This window comes from Lactuca sativa, chromosome 9 (assembly GCF_002870075.4).
Source record: "Lactuca sativa cultivar Salinas chromosome 9, Lsat_Salinas_v11, whole genome shotgun sequence".
In the NCBI taxonomy this organism is placed as follows: Eukaryota; Viridiplantae; Streptophyta; class Magnoliopsida; order Asterales; family Asteraceae; genus Lactuca; species Lactuca sativa.
This window is the reverse complement of record NC_056631.2, coordinates 57,621,063-57,639,691: the sequence shown is the minus strand read 5'-3', so window position 1 is coordinate 57,639,691 and position 18,629 is coordinate 57,621,063. Positions and strand designations below refer to the sequence as shown.

Below are 18,629 nucleotides of genomic sequence, written 5' to 3'. Positions count from 1 at the left end.
ATAATGAAGATGTTAATTTCACTCATAAAAATGTTAATAATACAAATGAGGTCCTCAATTTCAAATGAAAATGTCGATATTGTAAAAAAAATTATAAAGGCCCTAATTTTTGCCACAAGCCCTAAATTGTCTAGGACCGATCCTATACCTTGGCTTGGCTTCCATTTTCTTGTTCTCCTAATTTCAGGTAAAAGTGATTTTGATGCACCTTCATAAACCACAACTAGCACCGATAAACCACCATTTCATCAACTATTTTTTGTTTTCCTTATTTTGGTTCAATTCTCACTTCATCTTCTTCATTTAGCTCCTTAATAATGACATCACTCCTTTGATTTGGTGACATGAAGTATGTAACCAAATTGGATGTGTCATGCTCAGTACATACATGAATCACTTTGATAGCTCTAATGTATTTAGCTAGGTTACATATATCTTGATAATTACCAAGAGGTCTAAGGCCAAAAATCAAGTCTTGGTCGGGAATTCTGAAATGATAATATTATACGAGGGAACTACATATTCTAGTTCTAGCATCATAGCGTCGAGCTCATGCACTCAAAAACTCATATATATATATATATATATATATATATATATATATATATATATATATATATATATATAAACTAAATCAATATACCTAACTTTCCCTTACACATATCTTATATTTGGAAAAGATGTAAAGTTCCTATTATAGCGAAGTTCAATCGTGCACAAAGTGGGACGATCAACTTTCCTAGAAAAAAAAAGAATGTAGTTAGCATATTATATGAAATTTCAAAAAATTTAAGTTTCAAAAACTATAGTAACACTCATCATACAAAGCCAGTGCATCAAATCCCATCGTGGTAGGTCATATCGTCCACAGTGAAAACATCTTTTTTTTTCTTTAAGCTATCTGACTACAGCTTAGCTCAGTAAAGGATTTTGGTGGAAATTATTGATTTAGGGTTAATACCTTAATGGAAATTAAACGAGGAAGAAGATGAAAAGTGTCTAATCGTTTAGACATCGTTATATGCACGATAATAAATGAGCAATGCCTCCATAAATGAAAAGATGAAAATGCACGCGAATAAATGAAAAGATGAGAATGCTCTCGTGTGCAGGGCACATGGGAAAGAAAACAACATGCCTCTAACTAGGGATGGAAATGGGGCAGATTTGGGGCGGGGTTGACCATCATTGTCCCCATCCCTATCTCTGCCGGATGCGGGGAATCAAATCCCCTCCTCTTCGTATTTTAGGCTTTTCCTTAGCCCATCCTCAATCCTTCAACATAATAAACTCAACTTACAAAAAAACCAAGTTTAATAAGTCATCAAAACCATATGCATAATCTGATTTTGTTTACATCAATCATAAAGTTTAACAAACATCAAAACGAAAAGTAATGATTTGGTATACAGATCGTCGAACAAAGTGAGGATTGATGAACTCTTGGAATTGGGAACATAATTTTGTATATGAAATCTATCTCTGACGGTCTAATATAGGTCAATTCATTGTAGTGGACTTAATTCAAATTCAATAAACGATCGTTATATATATATATATATATATATATATATATATATATATATATATATATATATATATATATATATATGCTTAGGTTATTCTATTCAAACTAATTATTGTGTTATTGTATGCATAAATGTGGGCCAATCAAATTTACTTATTTTAAGAAAGTGATTAATATATATTATTGAATTAAATATAATTGAAAATATCATCTTAATTAATTACAAGGGTAATTTAGTCAATTAATTAAGATTTAATAAAGGAAAATTGCATTTTTAAGGGATCATAGATTTTATTAATTTTAAAAATCCGATTTTACGAATTATAATTCTTTTAATTTGGACATTCTGACAGAATATGTTTATGAGTATATTCAAAAATAAAAATATTGTTGAACAATAAATAATAAAAATATTCTTGAACCTATTTCTTGATCATGAATTTAAAAACTTCTAGTAAAATAACAAATTTTTGAATAATCAATTGAAGAATAAAAACAAAAAATATATTATTTTCTTATAGAATACGGGTAACAATTGTTAAGAATTACATTTATTGTTAAAGAATAAAACTAAAAAACAATCAAAACGTGAAAGAAAACATTAAAATCTAACAATAACTAATACATTCTAAAAGAATAATGTGGTCCGTTTCAATTTTGTGGTCTGTTCTTCAAGCATCAACTTCTGTGATTCCAACAGAATTGGAATTCGTCATTCCATTCCAACAGAATTGGAATTCATGATTCCATTCGAATAGAATTAGAATCTCACCAATATCATCCATTGAATCATCTACATAAACATACTTGATATCTTTTCAGAATTCGACATTGTCAAGATCATGCACTGTCCACATAAATGAAGTGTTAAATCAGGAAAAAAATTCGAATGAAAAGCAAATTAATCATTTCCTGTCAAAATAATAAATAAAAAAGAGAAGCTATGTAGATGATCAAACCTTTGCAAATTAAGGGTCCATACAATATGAAGAAGCTAAATCAGATAGGAAGAAGCTAAATTTGATAGGAAGAAGCTAAATCAGAATTTTATAAGGGAATCCATGGTTGTTATTGATGGCAAAAACTTTGTTCTTGAGCAATTAAGTAAACGCAAAACAATAAAAAAAAATCTTGGTTCTAAAAGTTTGGATTCTGCTACTGTGAAATCAGTACTTCAAGATTCTTCTTCAACTTTTGGGGATGAAATAAAAAAGGGAAAGTTTAGGGGTTTGGTTCCAATCAAGTTAGAGGAGAAATTCAGAGAAACTGTTTCTGATTCCAATTCAGATTCTGATTCCAACTCTCAAATTCCATTGAATTGGCGTTCAAAATCAATGAGATCGGAGAAAATACCAGATGAAACTTTGCATTTTACAAAACCTTATGTTGGGATTCTTGACTTAAGATCACAATTAATGAGAGTTTCCACGCCAACCCAGATGAAGAATTATGCAGATAACAAAGAATCGAAAGGAGAAATATCATTCACAGAATATAAACCTCGAGAATTTAGCTTTGATTCTTCTGAGATGAAATCATAAAAACACAAATTTCTCTTGATTTTATCAGAATATCAACATCAAAATCAAAAATTCGAAATAATGAAACACCCGAAACAACAGATTTCGATCGGAAGATATTGATAAATAAAGGAAGAAATAGAGGTGGATCTGGAGAGAATACCTTAGACGCAATGATATGTGTGTGTGTTTGCACGACAACTGGGGAAGCAATGATTGGGACCAGCGACTGATTGGAAGCAGAGAATGGCCACAATGATCGGAAGTATCAGGGAGGGAAGGCTGGCCCGATTGTGAATGGAGGGATGAAGACGATTTGTGGAAGATGATGAAGACGATGACATGTTGTATATAAAAAAAGAAATTAGGTTACAAGTGAATGTTAGCGTGATTACAGAAACTATTTGTGGAAGCTATTTATCAAATTACTAAAATACCCTTGTTTATTTATTTAATTATTTAAATTTTTATTTAATTATGATTGGCTCACATTTATGCATACAATAACACAATAATTACTTTAAACATTTGAACCTACCTCTGTCTCTCTTTCTATATATATATATATATATATATATATATATATATATATATATATATATATATATATATATATATATATAGTCATCAAAGTGGGGACGAAGCGGCTTGGAGAGTGTTATACCCGACCCTGATCCCATCCCCGGTTTAGCATAATGGGGATCCCAGCCCCATACACGGTACCCGTTTTGGTGGAGAATACTCGTCCCCGATTGGGACGGGTCTACCGGGTTCCCACTGGCCGGGTGAAATTCCCTGCCTATAACGACAATTAGAGGCAGCTCAAACACCGAAATTTTTTTGGACCTCACCAAAAAAAAAAAAAAAAAAAAAAAAAAAAAAAAAAAGGAGAAAAAACAGCCCGCTGAAACCATTTCTATGGTTTTGTCAAAAAAATTCTTTTTGGAACGGACTTTTTCAAGTTCTTTTAGCTTAGTTAAATTATCTATATACCCCAAAACTACCCTAGCGTCGCTGGCCTACTTCACAACGTTCTGCAGCTTCTCACACCGGCGACCCTTCTCCAATCTCCGCTCCAGACATCCGATCGCCGGCGTCGGCGCCGGCTACTGACTTCTCCTTCTACGGTCTCTTAGTAAGTCCCACTTTTCTTATCTGTTTAGTTACACCTCTTGGATGATAAACACATGATTTCTTATTCGATTTTGAATCTAAAGCTCAATTCCTGTCTGATTTCTGGTTAATCCGATTCCCAATTTCTGGTTTGGTGTTAATCTCATTTTCTTTTTCTGGTTCGGTACTCCCCTGCCCTGGATCGATAAAGCACATGACTTTTTTTTTAATCGATGAAGCACATGAACTTATTGTTCCAATTAAGCACATGATTTCTTTTAGAATCGATGAAGCAGATGTAATTTTAAGCCAGTTTGGTGATCTGGTTTCGCGTTATAAAACCAACAAGTTGGTTTTATCTAATTCTTGAAACAGGGCATTGTACTACAGCTTTTTTCTGAATTACATCTGGTTAATATCGATTGCTGTTAATCTGCTTTGATGTTAAAATATCGAGTCAGCTTACTTTCTTTTTTTCTGATAACCGATGCTCGTTGTTAAGCACTTGAGATGACTGATGCATATTTCTTTATGAATTGAAGTGGATCCAAATGTAGATGTTTGGTATTTATGTTGTATACATTTTCCATGTGTGATTTATGTTGTTTGCATCTTAGTAGAATGTAATTCTCAGATACTTGGATCGTGTGTTCATCATCATCTCCAAGCCAAGGTACGCTATTTTATGAACTTTCTTCTTTTCCCCACTTAAATGTCACTTGAATTGATTTTCCTAGTGCTATTTGTTCACCAATATTTTGGATTTCAATGGGTGTATTTTCGTATGTGGATTTAGGGGAGTGTTTCAAATTCAACGATGGAGTTCATCTCAATTGTTGTTATCATTACTACACTGCTACTTGTCCGAATTCTTTATGTTATATCTCAAGGTAGTAAACCGATATGTAACACTTCTTCAAAACATTTGAGTACTCTTATTGTTTTGGGTTCAGGTATGTATGTTAACGCTTCCTTTCTTATTCCTACATAAAAAAGAAAACATTCAAGCTCAAAATTGATACTATTTCTTGGTTTTGATATAGGGGGACACACAGCAGAAATGATAAATTTATTATCTGTTATGCAAAATGATCGATTTGCTCCAAGATTTTACATTGCTGCAGTAACCGATAACATGAGTCTTCAAAAAGCGCGTGTTTTTGAGACCACTTTGGCTGATAAGGTAGATCAGAGATATATAATATTTCTTATGGGTGGGACAAAAAAATTGTACCTTCTGTAGTTTTATACTGTTATGTCATGTCATGTCATGTGCAGATAAGTTTGCAGGTGTCAGATTCGACCAAATTTATGCAAATCTATCGAAGCCGTGAAGTGGGACAGTCATATATTACCTCAATCGGGACAACATTATTTGCTTTATGTCATGCTTTGTGGCTCATGCTCAAAATCAGACCTCAAGTGGTACTACTATTTTATTTTATTTTTTTAATTAAAACGAAGTTTTACATATATTACCTTAACACTTATTTTTCATCCTTTTCTTGTTTTTATAACGTTTTGATGCCATACTTTTGTTTTGTATTAATTATTATAAAGTACAATGCTATTTCTAGTATTTAACCCTTCCATTTTCTCTACACAGATTCTATGCAACGGTCCCGGTACTTGTATTCCCTTATGTGCCATTGCATTTATTTTCAAGGTTTGTATGTTTCAACTTTTTAAAATAATACCATGAAAATTTGGGTCTTTGATTTCTACTCTTAATAGATGGTTGACAAATAGTCAAACAGTTTCCTTGCCAAAAGTCAAACATTTGACTTTTCATGTGTTGACTGTTTCAGGTTTTGGGAGTTAGATGGTCGTATATTTTCTATGTGGAAAGTATTGCAAGAGTGAAAAGACTATCACTCAGTGGTTTGCTTCTTTACAAATTACACATGGCTGATCAGTTGTTTGTGCAATGGCCACAATTACAAAAACAATATCCTCGAGCTCGTTATGTGGGGCGTCTTATGTAACACAATTTGTTTTATATAAGTGACTTAATTCATAAAGACATTTAAGTGTATACAGTGTTTAAAATAGAGGTGTGTATCACTATAGACATGTCTTATTATGAGTTTTTGTTTATATGTAAACTTTGTACTTTATTTTTAGGCTAATACAAATACATCGAATACCATGTTTGTTAATTGTTTACGTGTATATGCAAGTTGGGCTAAATGTCTAGTTGGAACGTTTGGAGATGTTATTGTTTACACCAGAAAATGAAAACATATTGATGAAAATTGGTCTAATAATTTGGAATATAAAATAGAAAATAGATATTAAACAAATAAACAATCATTTTGTGAAAATTAATTTCTATTCTTATTGCCAACTCTTCTTGACAGTTGGATTCTGTTTGCTACTTTACTTTGACAAAAAAAAAGAGTAAATTACACGAATGGTCCCTATGGTTAGGAGTAATTTGCACGTTTGATCCCTAACTTATTTTTTTAACTCGGAAGGTCCCTACAGCTTATTTTTGTTGCACGCTTGGTCCTGTCTTACCTAAAAATACTATTTTGCCCTTGATTTTTTAATTTATTTAAAAGTGGGGTACGTAAGGTAAAGTAAGGTGAGGTGGAAGTGGGGTTGGGGGTATGTTTATTTAAATAAATTAAAAATCAAGGGCGAAATAGTCTTTTTAGGTAAGACATGGACCAAGCTCGCAACAAAACAAACAGTAGGGACTTTCCGAGTTAAAAAAATAAATTAGAGACGAAACGTGCAAATTACCCAAACCATAGTGACCATTCGTGTAATTTACTCAAAAAAAAAACGACCAATCAGGTGACTTGAGAAAAGGAAAACGAAATCGAACCAAAATCTACAAAATAAAAATTATATTAAAAAAAAGCAGTCGTTAAAAAAAGTAGGGGTGAGCGCGGTGTAGTTCGGTGCGGTTATTAGCCAAAACCTCATCACTAACCGCAAATGCAGTTAATCCATTTTCAAAACCGCTTAATGCGGTTATTTTTGCGGTGCAGTTTTTTTTTTTTTTTTTTGTGTTGCGGTTATTAACCGCATTAATTTGGTGCGGTTATTTTGTGTGGTTTTTAACCACAGTTTAGAGCTCAAACGGTTTTAAGAGTTCAAACATAGTACTTGTAATAATAAAAAATCATAAAATATAAGACAATTAACTTAAATCACAAACAACTAATATCTTAAAAACGTCAAATCGATAGTAATTAACAATATATATCTTAAAATTGTCTAATTTCACCATTTTTCAAAGTTAAACATAACAAAGACCAACACTTTTGTCTTCTAGTATTTTATCCATTTTTCATTCATGAAATTTGTCTTATTTTTAATATTTAATATATTAACAATTAATAAAAAATATATATATATAATGTATGCGGTGCGGTTTTTTTGCGGTTTTTGAAAACTAATAACCGCACCGCACCGCAAATTTGTGGTTTTTGAAAAACAAAAAACTTCACCATCAGTTTTTATTGCGGTTGCGGTTTATTTAGTTTTTACGGTTAATTTTAGTTGTGGTGCGGTTTTTGTCCGCCCCTAAAAAAAAGGACACCAACAATTTGGATTTTCCTTTTAAAAAGCCAAACTTTTAAGGGCGGTTTAACAAAGAAAACCTGAATTAGTTACAATCATAAATTTCTTATTGATAAATAAAATCATCGCATATCTTTTTAGAGCTTTTAAAAACTTTTAATTTTTTATCTTTTAAGTTAAAATTCAAATTAAAGTTAAAATTTTGTTTAGCAATAGGACAAATGACATAAAAACTTTTAAATTTTTTTAAAAAATGTCATTTTTACATTTGGCCTTTTTTGGGGTTAATAAAGTCTGAACTTTTGTTTGATGGGTTCATATATATATATATCGCATTTTGCAGGTTATAACCATTGTTGCCAATAACCTTCACCTGATTTGGCAATACTTGATGAGGTTATAACCATTGTTGCCAATAACCTTCACCTGATTTGGCAATACTTGATGTAACGCCCGCGTTTTCCATTAGACATTAATAAAGATGATGAAGTGGTTAGGGTTAATAATTGTAATTTTTTGAGGTTAATAAAAGAGAGTTATTTGATTATTACGTGGTATTTGTATGTATGTATGTATGTATATATACACACACACACACATTGTGTGTTTATAGCCATGTAATAAATTAGGAATAGAATTCACATGTAAATAGATAAAAGATCAGGATAAATAGCCTATGAGTGAGACGAAGTAGCCATAATAAGGATTCCAGAGGTATAAGGAGCTCTCAAAATGGACTTATAACGAATGGGTTATGACTTGTTGAAGTTTCACGTTCAAATCGGCGTAGCTACAATATCGTAAATAGCAAATCAGAGTTAGGACAATTATTAGTCTTAGTAATCTAAACGAAAGTCGTAGTAGTCATTAAACCGAGAGTGTATTTTATAGAACGCCCCAATCTGACTTTGTAAGAGGAAGTTAGGGTTTTTAGAACTTTCAACGTATTAGTATACGGCTCAGAAACCGAAGTAGAAATCGGTTGATCGTTAGGAAAAACAATCTAAACGAGGGTTGAAGATCTCGTCCATATGGTTATGTCGATATAAAGACAGTCGAGAATGGATATCATATGAGGAAGTTATGAATTTTTAACGGACTTTAACAGTCTAAGCCTGTTAAAAATATAGATTTAAAAAATAGAAGTCAAAATTAGCCGACATATTCTAAACGAAAGTTGTAGATCTCGTCGAGAGCTTTCCGGGGATATAAAGAACGTTAAAAACGGAGCTAGTATGAAGAATATACGATTTTCTGAAGTTTTCCGAGAAGCGCCATGCGCATGTGGGTTGCATGGCGCACACCTTCTAGAAGGTGGGGCATGTACCACTATATTTGTGACACGTGACAGAAAAATAGGAGGAGCAATGTCTCAAGTGTGCACGGCGTGCAGTTGCGCTATAAATAGACTTTGCCTGCTCATTTGCTTCCTCACTCCCCATCCTCCTCCTCCTCTCTCTCTCTCTCTCTCTCGAAATTCTCTTGGTTTTAGCCCATTTACCATAGTTCTAGCCTTCATTAAAGCCCTACGATCCCTGAGGAAATAGTGGCTAGCAAGTAGAAGCTCTGCCAGTTCAATTTCCTAAATTATGTCAGGAAGAACCTCTGTAAGTTAAACTACACTCTAGTATTTTTTGTGAACTTATATTTATAGTCATAAGTCGTCATTATGAACCTATAAATAAGACTTCTCATTAATTCCATGTCGTTATACTGATTGATCTACTTACGGGAAATGTATCTAAAATGGTCTTGCTGGCTTGGTTGTTGGATTTTAGAAAAACTATTATGCCGAAATGATCATGTCTCCCAACTGTCCTGCCTAGTTGATCCTTACTTGATAGATCTTGATGTAGGCATTGAGATTAGTGAGGATCTAGACTATTCTTAGTCTCTAGGATCATTAGACTAAAACTTTGTAGTAATTATACTTAGGTCACGTCAAGGAATATCTGACGTGTTAGACGAAACTATGCTCAGATCACCAGTCACCCATTTTATCATGTGAGTGCATAATTACTTTCATCTTACACATAGAATAAAGTATATAAGATAATTACATGCTATATGTGCATATTATATGTGTTCTTGATATCTATGCTAGATGAATGGTTTATATATGTTTTACTCGATTTTAAACTGTATATGTATTTTTTTTACCTATAAATATGTTGGGTAAAGATGGGTAAATATAAGATGACATAGATGATGAGAGATGAAAGGTGATATAGATGATGAGAGATGAAAGATGATATAGATGATGTGAGATGAAAGATGATATAAATGATTAGAGGCCTTGACTTTAAAGATGATCCAGTTGTCTAGCGGAGTATAGATAACGACCACGAACTATTTTAGACAGTCTAGTGGAACGCTACCAGGCTCGCAACCTGTATGTGTTTTTGAACTTAGTGTTCACCAGGTGTACTCCATCCCCCCCCCCCCCCCCCAATGGTTTCCTTACTAGCATATATTGTTATGGACTTCCCTAAGCATTATTGTCTATCCCGAAGATGGTCCTTATGATAGGTCCATTGAAATTAGATGTTAAGGATAGAGAGTGAGGATAGTGGGAAGGGGTAATCGGGTTGATGATTTGATAATAATAAATAAAGATTTAATTATTATGGGTTGAAAACCCGACGTGTTCACCAGGCCCCTCATGCCTGACCCACTCAGTTTTTTATATTATAGGTAGTGGCACAAGAGCACATGTGTGATGATATGATGAGAGATTTATGGATGCCTATAGGCCAGTAGTTTAGATAAACTAGTGTAACACATGTATTATTTCGTTTATGCTTATGTACTATATCGACAATGACATTCCAAGGTTTTTAATATAAATAAAATATGTTTCTTTGGAAATGTTTAGATAATATCATTATTATGTTTTTGGGAACAAATTCCACAATATTATTCTTTTAAAGATACTCTGATATCAAAATAAGCATAAATAAATCGGTCTTTTCTAACCGTGAAATTGGGGATGTCACACTTGACAAGCTGATCCCACGTAGACTCCTACATGGTAGTCATCGTAAACCTAACCCATTTATAACAATTTCAACAAGAATCGACATTTTTCTCCCACGCAAAATGCCAACATCCTCTGCAAAATCAAGCTCGAATGGGATTTCACAATGCAAGAAGAAGTACGAATCGAAATGCGGATATGGTGATGTATGTCATGTCTATGTTTCACATACACACCCTAAGAAAGAAATTTTGGGGGTTCCCTAATTATTTCATCATCCTAAGTTTTTCTTTCTTTCTTTTTTCTAATGTAATTGGGGTTGCAATAAGCTTATATTATGTAGGTAGAAGGAGGCTGTGGGTTTTCAACTAGGTTGACGATGAACAAGATATGAAAGAGTCAAATGGGTTTATAGAGATAGATGATGACATTGATACAAATGGTTGTTGTTTTGTTTGTAGTTATATTATTCATGCTTGTTTTAGTAGTGTACAAGATTTACTGGCACCTAGTTGTTTAGTAGTTGTTGTTATGACAATGGTTGTTTAGTAGTGTTTAAATGGTTGTAGGTATGTTTTCGTACTTAAAATCCCCATTTGGATAATATTTGTAATGTTTGGATGGTTTGAAAATTACATTGTATAAAATGGTTACATATGATTTTTAAATGATATTCGGAATGTTTGGTTGGTTTTATAAGTACTAAATGGTGTTTGAATGGTCTTTGTAATGTTTGGTTGGTTTTATAAGTACATTACATAAAATGGTATGTGTAAGTACTAAATGGTGTTTGAATGGTATTTGTAGTTGTACTAAATGGTGTTTGAATGGTATTTGTAGTTGTACTAAATGGTGTAATGTTTGGTTGGTTTTATTAGTATATTTCCTTGACTATGAATTATCAACCAAAACCTACAATTGTTTATACAGTTAGTAAAAATCATTTTTATGATTAAGATAAATGTTAGAATACATAAAATTAGAAATATACCTCATATTCTTTCCAAAGAGAATTATTTTCCTCAACACTATCGGACAAACATTAGAATTCCATCTTTGACTTTCCTCATTCATGTGAGCAAACATGTTCATGATATAAAACATTATCACTTTAAGCATGGTGATCAGAGGTTTTTTCCTAGCATCCAAGATGATTGAGTTGAAACACTCTGAGATCCCATACTCAACTGCTTTACAAGCATAACCTGGTCTAAAAAATGGTTTTACATCATGTTTTTAGTTGTTTTGACATTAAATACTCATATGAAAAAGCGCTTAAACTATTAATGATTTTCATATACCTCTTGAAGTCACATTCCACACAGCTTATAGATGCACCCAAAAACAACTTCTTGTACTCCAACCCTGTGAAATACTTCTTAAAATAGGCATAAATGTGACTAGCACATTGTCTGTGCTCAACATGAGACAATATAGCTCTTACAAATTCAAGTAGACCCTAAAAGACAATGATTTAATGTATATTTTTATGTATGAAAAATGTATTTTATTAACCTATATGCATAAAAATATATTTTTATTAATTTTTAGATATCCAAAATGTATTTTCAGTTTTATTTTATTTAATTAATTATATGTTTTAAATATTTTAATATTTTTTAAGAAAGAAAATGTTATAGTTGTGATGGTTTAGAATAATGAGTTCTTTGTAAAGTAAGTTGAAAAACATGGAAAAAAAAAGAGAAAAAACTATATACATTTGCATGACAAAAAGTTTGAGAGGGAATGACTAATTCTATACCAATGCACATTATCATGTAAATACACAAATTAAGACTGGGTTTCAATCTAAAACAAGTATGTTTCTTGTTAAACTAAGGGTAAACCGTAAGAAAGTCACTATATTACCACAAAAATTTGATTTTGACACCAATGTTATTTTCCTCGATTATGTCACTATATATACAATTTTGTTGCAATATCAATCAAATAACTGGTTCTTCCAGTAACACTTTTCCCGAATTGTAATAAAGTCACTAAGTTCACCAAAAATTTGACTTTGACACTGTGTTTTGTTTTTGCTCAATTATGTCATTACATTTACAGTTTTGTCGCAATGTCAACCAACTGACCGGTTACCATCAATCTAATACGTTACCAAATAAATTACATGACAATATTGTGATGTGGAAGCCAAATCACATATTATATGGTAGGATTGAGTTTCAAATATAGGATTTGCATCGAACCCAATTTCACATATCTATTTCTTTTCTTCTCCTCTTCTCGTCAGAGTATTTCTTCAAAAATGGTGTCTGAAAAACCCTTGGATTTAGATTACTTTTTAGGAAAAATGTATTTTGTTTTTTCTCTTCTATTAAAACATGGAAGAAACTTTAACTTGTTAATTTGATGATTTTTGTTGGGTAACCGGTTTCTGGAAAAAGAATAAGCTAATTTCAAGAAATCCTTGTACTTTGGCCACTTTTTTGAAAAAAAAAACCATTTTTTCCTTTTATATTACATCCATGCAGATAAAAAGTTAATTCCAACAAGACCCTTTTACTTTGACTTGGTAATTTAAGCATTTGCAGTATACATATGCAATATACATTCTAGCATAAATATACATATACATGATACATGATACATTAATGGATATGCATATACATGATACATAAATACATATATAATCTAGTATATAAATATAGATTATATATGTATGCTAGCAACCTAACAAACATACATATGTATGATAGAATGTATATTTATATATGTATCATGTATATGTGTATCTATTAATGTATCATGTATATGTATATTTTTAGGTCGATCCAGTGGTTCAAACCCACTTAAAGGTTATCGAAGATGGTGTACTCACCCTTTTAGGTGATACTTTTTTATTATAATGTTTGATGTTTAATTCTCCTCGAAGTATTTCTTCACAAATGGCGTTTGAAGATCAATCTAGTGGTTTAAACTCACTTAAAAGTCAGTGAAAGAGTGTACTTACCTTTTCAGGAAATGTCATTGTGGTTTAGAAGCTCGATTTGTACAACAAGTAAATAAAGACCCCTACAAAGTCGATACAGGAGATGTTTATTGAGTATAAACCACTAAATCGGCCTTTTATGGGTCTTCATTTATTTGTTGTACAAATTGGACTTCTAAACCACAATAACATCTCTTGAAAGGGTGACTATGCCCTTTTCACTGACTTGTAAGTGAGTTTGAACCATTAGACCGACCTTTGAACGTCATTTGTGAAGAAGTACTCTGACGAGAAGAGGAAAAGCAGAGAAGTAGACATGTAAAATTGGGTTCGATGCAAACCGGTCATTTAGTTGATATTGCACCAAAATTATAAATATAGTGACATAATTGAGAAAAAAAACTCGGTGTTCAAATTGAAATTTTGTGATAATATAGTGATTTTATTGTAATTTGGAAAAAGTGATAATCGGGAGAACATGAAGAACTGGTTATTTGGTTGATATTACAATAAAAATATAAATATAGTGACATAATTGAAAAAAAAAAATATTCGGTATCAAAATCAAAATTTTATAATAATATAATGACCTTTTTATAATTTACCTTTTAACTAACATAATAAACCTTCGGGCGAACATGACTTCATAAAGAAAAAACATCATAAATGGTCCTTGTAGTTTTCCAAAATCTGAAGTTTAGTCCTCGTGGTTTAAAAACATCATAGATGGTCCTTGTGTTTTAAAAACTTTTAACGATTGGTCCTTATTGCTAACTCCGTTAAGTTTAGTCAGTTAACTGAAGGGCATTTTCGTCATTTCACTACCACAAGGACCATTTATGATGTTTTCACTTAAAAAAAAATGAAATAATTTGCAAAGGAGGTCCCTCTCTCTCGTACATACAAACTTAAACATCTCTCTATCATGTTCATCTTCATCGTCTGATCATAATCTTCGTTATGGTGAAGCTGCGTACAATTTTAAATCCATCATTAACCCTTTTACAAACGCTACTTTAAGCTATACATTATAACAAAATCAAGAATTAAATGAACTTTAAAACTATTACTGAAGAACAAAATCAAATTCAATGATCCAGTCAACACATAATCTCATTCCAGCCTTCCAGGTCAAACCAGAATCAATCGATTGCAAATGCAATAAACCTTTCTTCCCCAAAATCAAAGTAAGTGGCTTCAAATCAAGCAAGAGTAACAATAAAAAACCATAGATAGTTACTGATTAATTGTTGTTTGTGCTTAAAGTTAGCTCGAATAGTCAAAAATCCAAAAAAAAAAAAAAAAACACAGAAATCAAATTGAGAAAAATGGAGTTAAGTTGAGTAAATACCCAAAAGTTGAAATGGAGGAAGAGAATTGCAGTTTCTTCGTTTAAATCACCATTGAAGGAAGTGCAAGAGCTTTGGTTGCTCTTCAACCACATCCCATAACTTTGATTTCTCGATCACATTTGAAAACCAGAAGCAAAGAGAAAGACCTACAAACGAAAGTCGATCGGAAATCCTACCTTCTCATCGATGGAAACAATTGGCAAATCGGAAAACCCCCAATCGAATTTCATGACATACAAGACATCTCAAAAACTGACGACGACGACGCATACAAATACCACGCGTACCATTCGTTCAGCGAAGCCCGAATCGATTTGGGAACATCGAAGAGTCCTGGAGCTACAAATATGCCATTCGCGGGTACAAATGGTTTTCACAAATCGTTGACTCGTGAATTCTCATTTAAACCAGAAAGAATGGTGATACAAGATGACGGGGATACGTATAAGAGTGCAAGTGTGCCTTATTTGGTGATGTTTACTTCGTTGTTCATTGAATTTGTGGCGAGGCTTTGGAATTTGGTGGTGACATTTGAGGAATTGAGTGAGACAATGAAGTTTAAGGCGTCGATGGCAGATTTCAGAATCTTTATGAGAGAGAGAGAGAGACCCACTTTGCATATTATTTTATTTTATTTTCTTTTTTTTAAATAATTGAAAATATCATAAATAGTCCCTATGGCAGTGAAATGACGAAAACACCCTTCAGTTAACAGATTAAACTTAACGGAGTTAACAATAAGGACCAATCATCAAAAGTTTTGAAAGCATAGGAACCATCTATAATGTTTCTAAACCACGGAGACTAAACTTCAGATTTTGGAAAACCACAGGGACCATTTATGATGTTTTTTCCTTTCATAAATTTAGACAACTAAATGACTATTATTAGAGATCTCATCGATCGAATAGCTAACGATCTATGCTAACGTGGATTTCTCTCCCATCTTGTAAAACTCGTATGATAGTAACAAAATACTTGTATATAAAAATACTAAACAAAAGGAAAATGGGTTGAAAAGAGAAAAACAAAAAGTGAAAGGTGCAGATAGCAATTAGCCCAATTTTATAAACAGTAAAATACTGGGGATTTTTCAAATTCTTTTGACAAAACCGATTGGAATCTTGTTTTTGAATAAATTGTCGGTCTGGGTTTTCATTCAAATTGTTTTCCCATAGTTCATGCAAACGAAGAATTGGGAGAAGAAGATCTCAAATACATCGATTTTTCCCGATCTTCTACATTTCTGTTAAATTAGGGTTGTATTGCGAGTAAACCCTAACCCAAAAAAAGCTAGAAGTTAGAAAGTAAACGAGATGAAGAGAGTGTTTGGTGCTAAGAAAGACAAAGAACCTCCTCCTTCCCTCAACGAAGCATCGGATCGGGTATTGTTTCTCTTATTCCATGTATTGTATTTGCCGGACATGTTTAATTTGGTTTCTATAGTCGTATTCCATCATTTTCATGTGTATCCGTTTTCGCTTTTTTGTACTGTATTGTGATTATGTTTACAATTGTTGATTGATACTTCATTTTGGTTGTCAAAGGTATTACTGAAAGAGGCTTGAGAGTTTACTTCCTACAACCTGTTGATTATGCTGTTCATTGTGATTTAATTGAGCTATTGAGGCTTTGCCTATCTGTTTCTTAAGCCAAAATTTTATAGGCTCTCAAACTATTGTGGATTTGCATTTATACATGAGTTAGGGCATTCTGAGGCATCCCTCCATAGATAACCTAAGGCATAACATGATCAAACATGAGCATGAAATATGAATATGTTAGTTGGATAAGTTAATATTACATTTTTAAGATCAAGTGTATTTGTATGTAGCTCTTAATCTTATATTTGAATATCCTTTAGATCTATACTATTTTTTGTTCTACTTCTACATATATATACAAATAGAAGCCTGATTATGTTTTCATTGCTTATTTAGATCAATAAAAGAGGTGAGTCAGTGGATGAGAAAATCAAACGACTTGATGGTGAACTCGCTCGATATAAAGAGCAGATCAAAAGAACTCGTCCGGGTCCCGCTCAAGAAGCTGTGAAAGCTCGTGCAATGAGAATTCTTAAGCAAAAACGAATGTAGGTGTCACACTTCATATAACATGATGAACATCAACATATATAATAATAGTAATATAAATAACTCACTTATAATTTTATTAACTTTTGTTAGGTATGAAGGACAACGTGACATGCTATACAACCAAACTTTTAATCTAGATCAAGTCGCATTTGCTTCCGAGGGTATCAAAGATGCTCAACAAACAGTATGTTCCACAAAATTTTAAATTAATTGTTGTTCATACACTTGGCTTTTTGTTTGATTTTAATTTTACAATGGATAAATAAATATAAACGATTATCTGTGTGCGATAGTATTAAATTACTTTTGTTGTTAGCGCCGTGTTGGAAATAGTTCAAAGCATGCAGGGTGGAGCTTTTTCTGTCCTCTGGTTGGAAGTTGCTGCCTACCTCCATGAGGTAGTGGATTGATTATTCTAGGAAACGATTTTTCCTGAATATGTCATATCATATCATATGTGTGTGAATTGTGAAACATAAACATATGCCTTAAAAGACTACATATTTTGTTTTTGAATAAAATATTCATGTTTATACTGATTGGTTTGTAATTTCCAGATGTCGGCTCTGAAATCAGCAAACAAAGAGTTGAAAGGAATGATGAAGACTGTAAAGATACAGGACATTGATGTTAGTATACTATACTGTTTTTAAATTATCTTATTTATTAGAATTAGAATTAGATAATATATGTCTAAATGGTTTATTCTTTTAAAGAACTTGCAAGATGACATGATGGAGTTGATGGATGTTAGCAATGAAATACACGAGTCTCTTGGTAGAAGCTACAGTGTGCCTGACGACATTGACGAAGAAGATCTCATGGGTGGTAAGTCTAATTATTATCACTGTTAACTGTCTACTGTCTACTGTTGACTTGACTGCTTTGCAATTCAGAACTTGATGCTTTGGAGGAAGACATGGGGTTGGAAACAGCTGGCGAAGGTGTGCCTTCATATCTTCAACCTGACAATGAATCCGATTTTAATGAAGAGCTCAACTTGCCTTCAGCTCCCTCTGGGCATGCAATACCATCCCGCATTGTTAAGGTTAGTATTCCAAGACTTTAATTTTTTTTCCCGATGTTTTTTTAAGTACGCAAATTAAGGGCGTTTATGTCATTTTATCTAATGTTTTATAGGCCGAGGATGAATTTGGTTTGCCTCAAGTCCCACGTGCATCTTTACGTGGTTAGATGATATGGTGCAAAAACGATCATGATGATTACTTGATGTATTTGCATGACTTTTAAACTATTGTTTGTATTCTTTTTGGTTGATTTAAGTTTTGAATTTTTTTACCTATTAGATCCCATAGGGGTGTTTGGCTTAGCTTTTCAAACCCCAAAAGTCCTTTTTGAAAAAGTTACAAAAAGGCAGGATTTCTTGACTTTTCCAAAAAGTTCCTTTTTCCTTGTGTAAAAACTTCAAAAGTGATTTTTAAAACTAGTTTGCCAAACATCTTTTGCTTTTTTTTCTTTTCCAAAAAGGACTTTTGGCTATGAAAAGCTAAGCCAAACACCCCTTAAAACTACACATATAAGCCGATTCAACTATT

General features: G+C 32.5%; 2 protein-coding genes and 1 long non-coding RNA gene across 5 annotated transcripts; 2 read left to right on the top strand and 1 right to left on the bottom strand.

Annotated features, from left to right (window-relative positions):
* Window positions 1-2,010: 2,010 nt before the first annotated feature.
* Window positions 2,011-3,418, bottom strand: LOC128128490 (uncharacterized). The gene is made up of 2 exons (XR_008226443.1): window positions 3,212-3,418; window positions 2,011-2,375 (listed from the first exon to the last, which is right to left on the bottom strand). It is a non-coding gene; the product is annotated as an uncharacterized LOC128128490 (long non-coding RNA).
* Window positions 3,419-4,023: 605 nt separating this feature from the next.
* Window positions 4,024-6,320, top strand: LOC111908536 (uncharacterized). Of its 3 annotated transcripts, none has more exons than XM_023904436.3 (7): window positions 4,024-4,183; window positions 4,779-4,834; window positions 4,958-5,114; window positions 5,205-5,344; window positions 5,440-5,586; window positions 5,768-5,827; window positions 5,970-6,320. In XM_023904436.3, the coding sequence occupies exons 3-7, from the start codon at window positions 4,979-4,981 to the stop codon at window positions 6,144-6,146; spliced, it is 660 nt and encodes a 219-aa protein (XP_023760204.1). In that variant the 5' UTR covers window positions 4,024-4,183; window positions 4,779-4,834; window positions 4,958-4,978; the 3' UTR covers window positions 6,147-6,320. The 3 variants fall into 3 exon arrangements, with proteins under 3 accessions (XP_023760204.1, XP_023760251.1, XP_023760150.1); XM_023904483.3 differs by having other exon boundaries at window positions 4,025-4,183; window positions 4,796-4,834; XM_023904382.2 differs by having other exon boundaries at window positions 4,025-4,183; window positions 4,782-4,834.
* A 9,763-nt stretch (window positions 6,321-16,083) lies between these two features.
* LOC111908446 (vacuolar protein sorting-associated protein 60.2) lies at window positions 16,084-18,372 on the top strand. The gene is made up of 7 exons (XM_023904301.3): window positions 16,084-16,362; window positions 16,918-17,069; window positions 17,164-17,257; window positions 17,631-17,702; window positions 17,790-17,901; window positions 17,970-18,121; window positions 18,214-18,372. Exons 1-7 carry the CDS (start codon window positions 16,294-16,296, stop codon window positions 18,265-18,267), a joined length of 705 nt encoding a protein of 234 aa, XP_023760069.1. The 5' UTR covers window positions 16,084-16,293; the 3' UTR covers window positions 18,268-18,372.
* The last annotated feature ends 257 nt before the right edge of the window (window positions 18,373-18,629 follow it).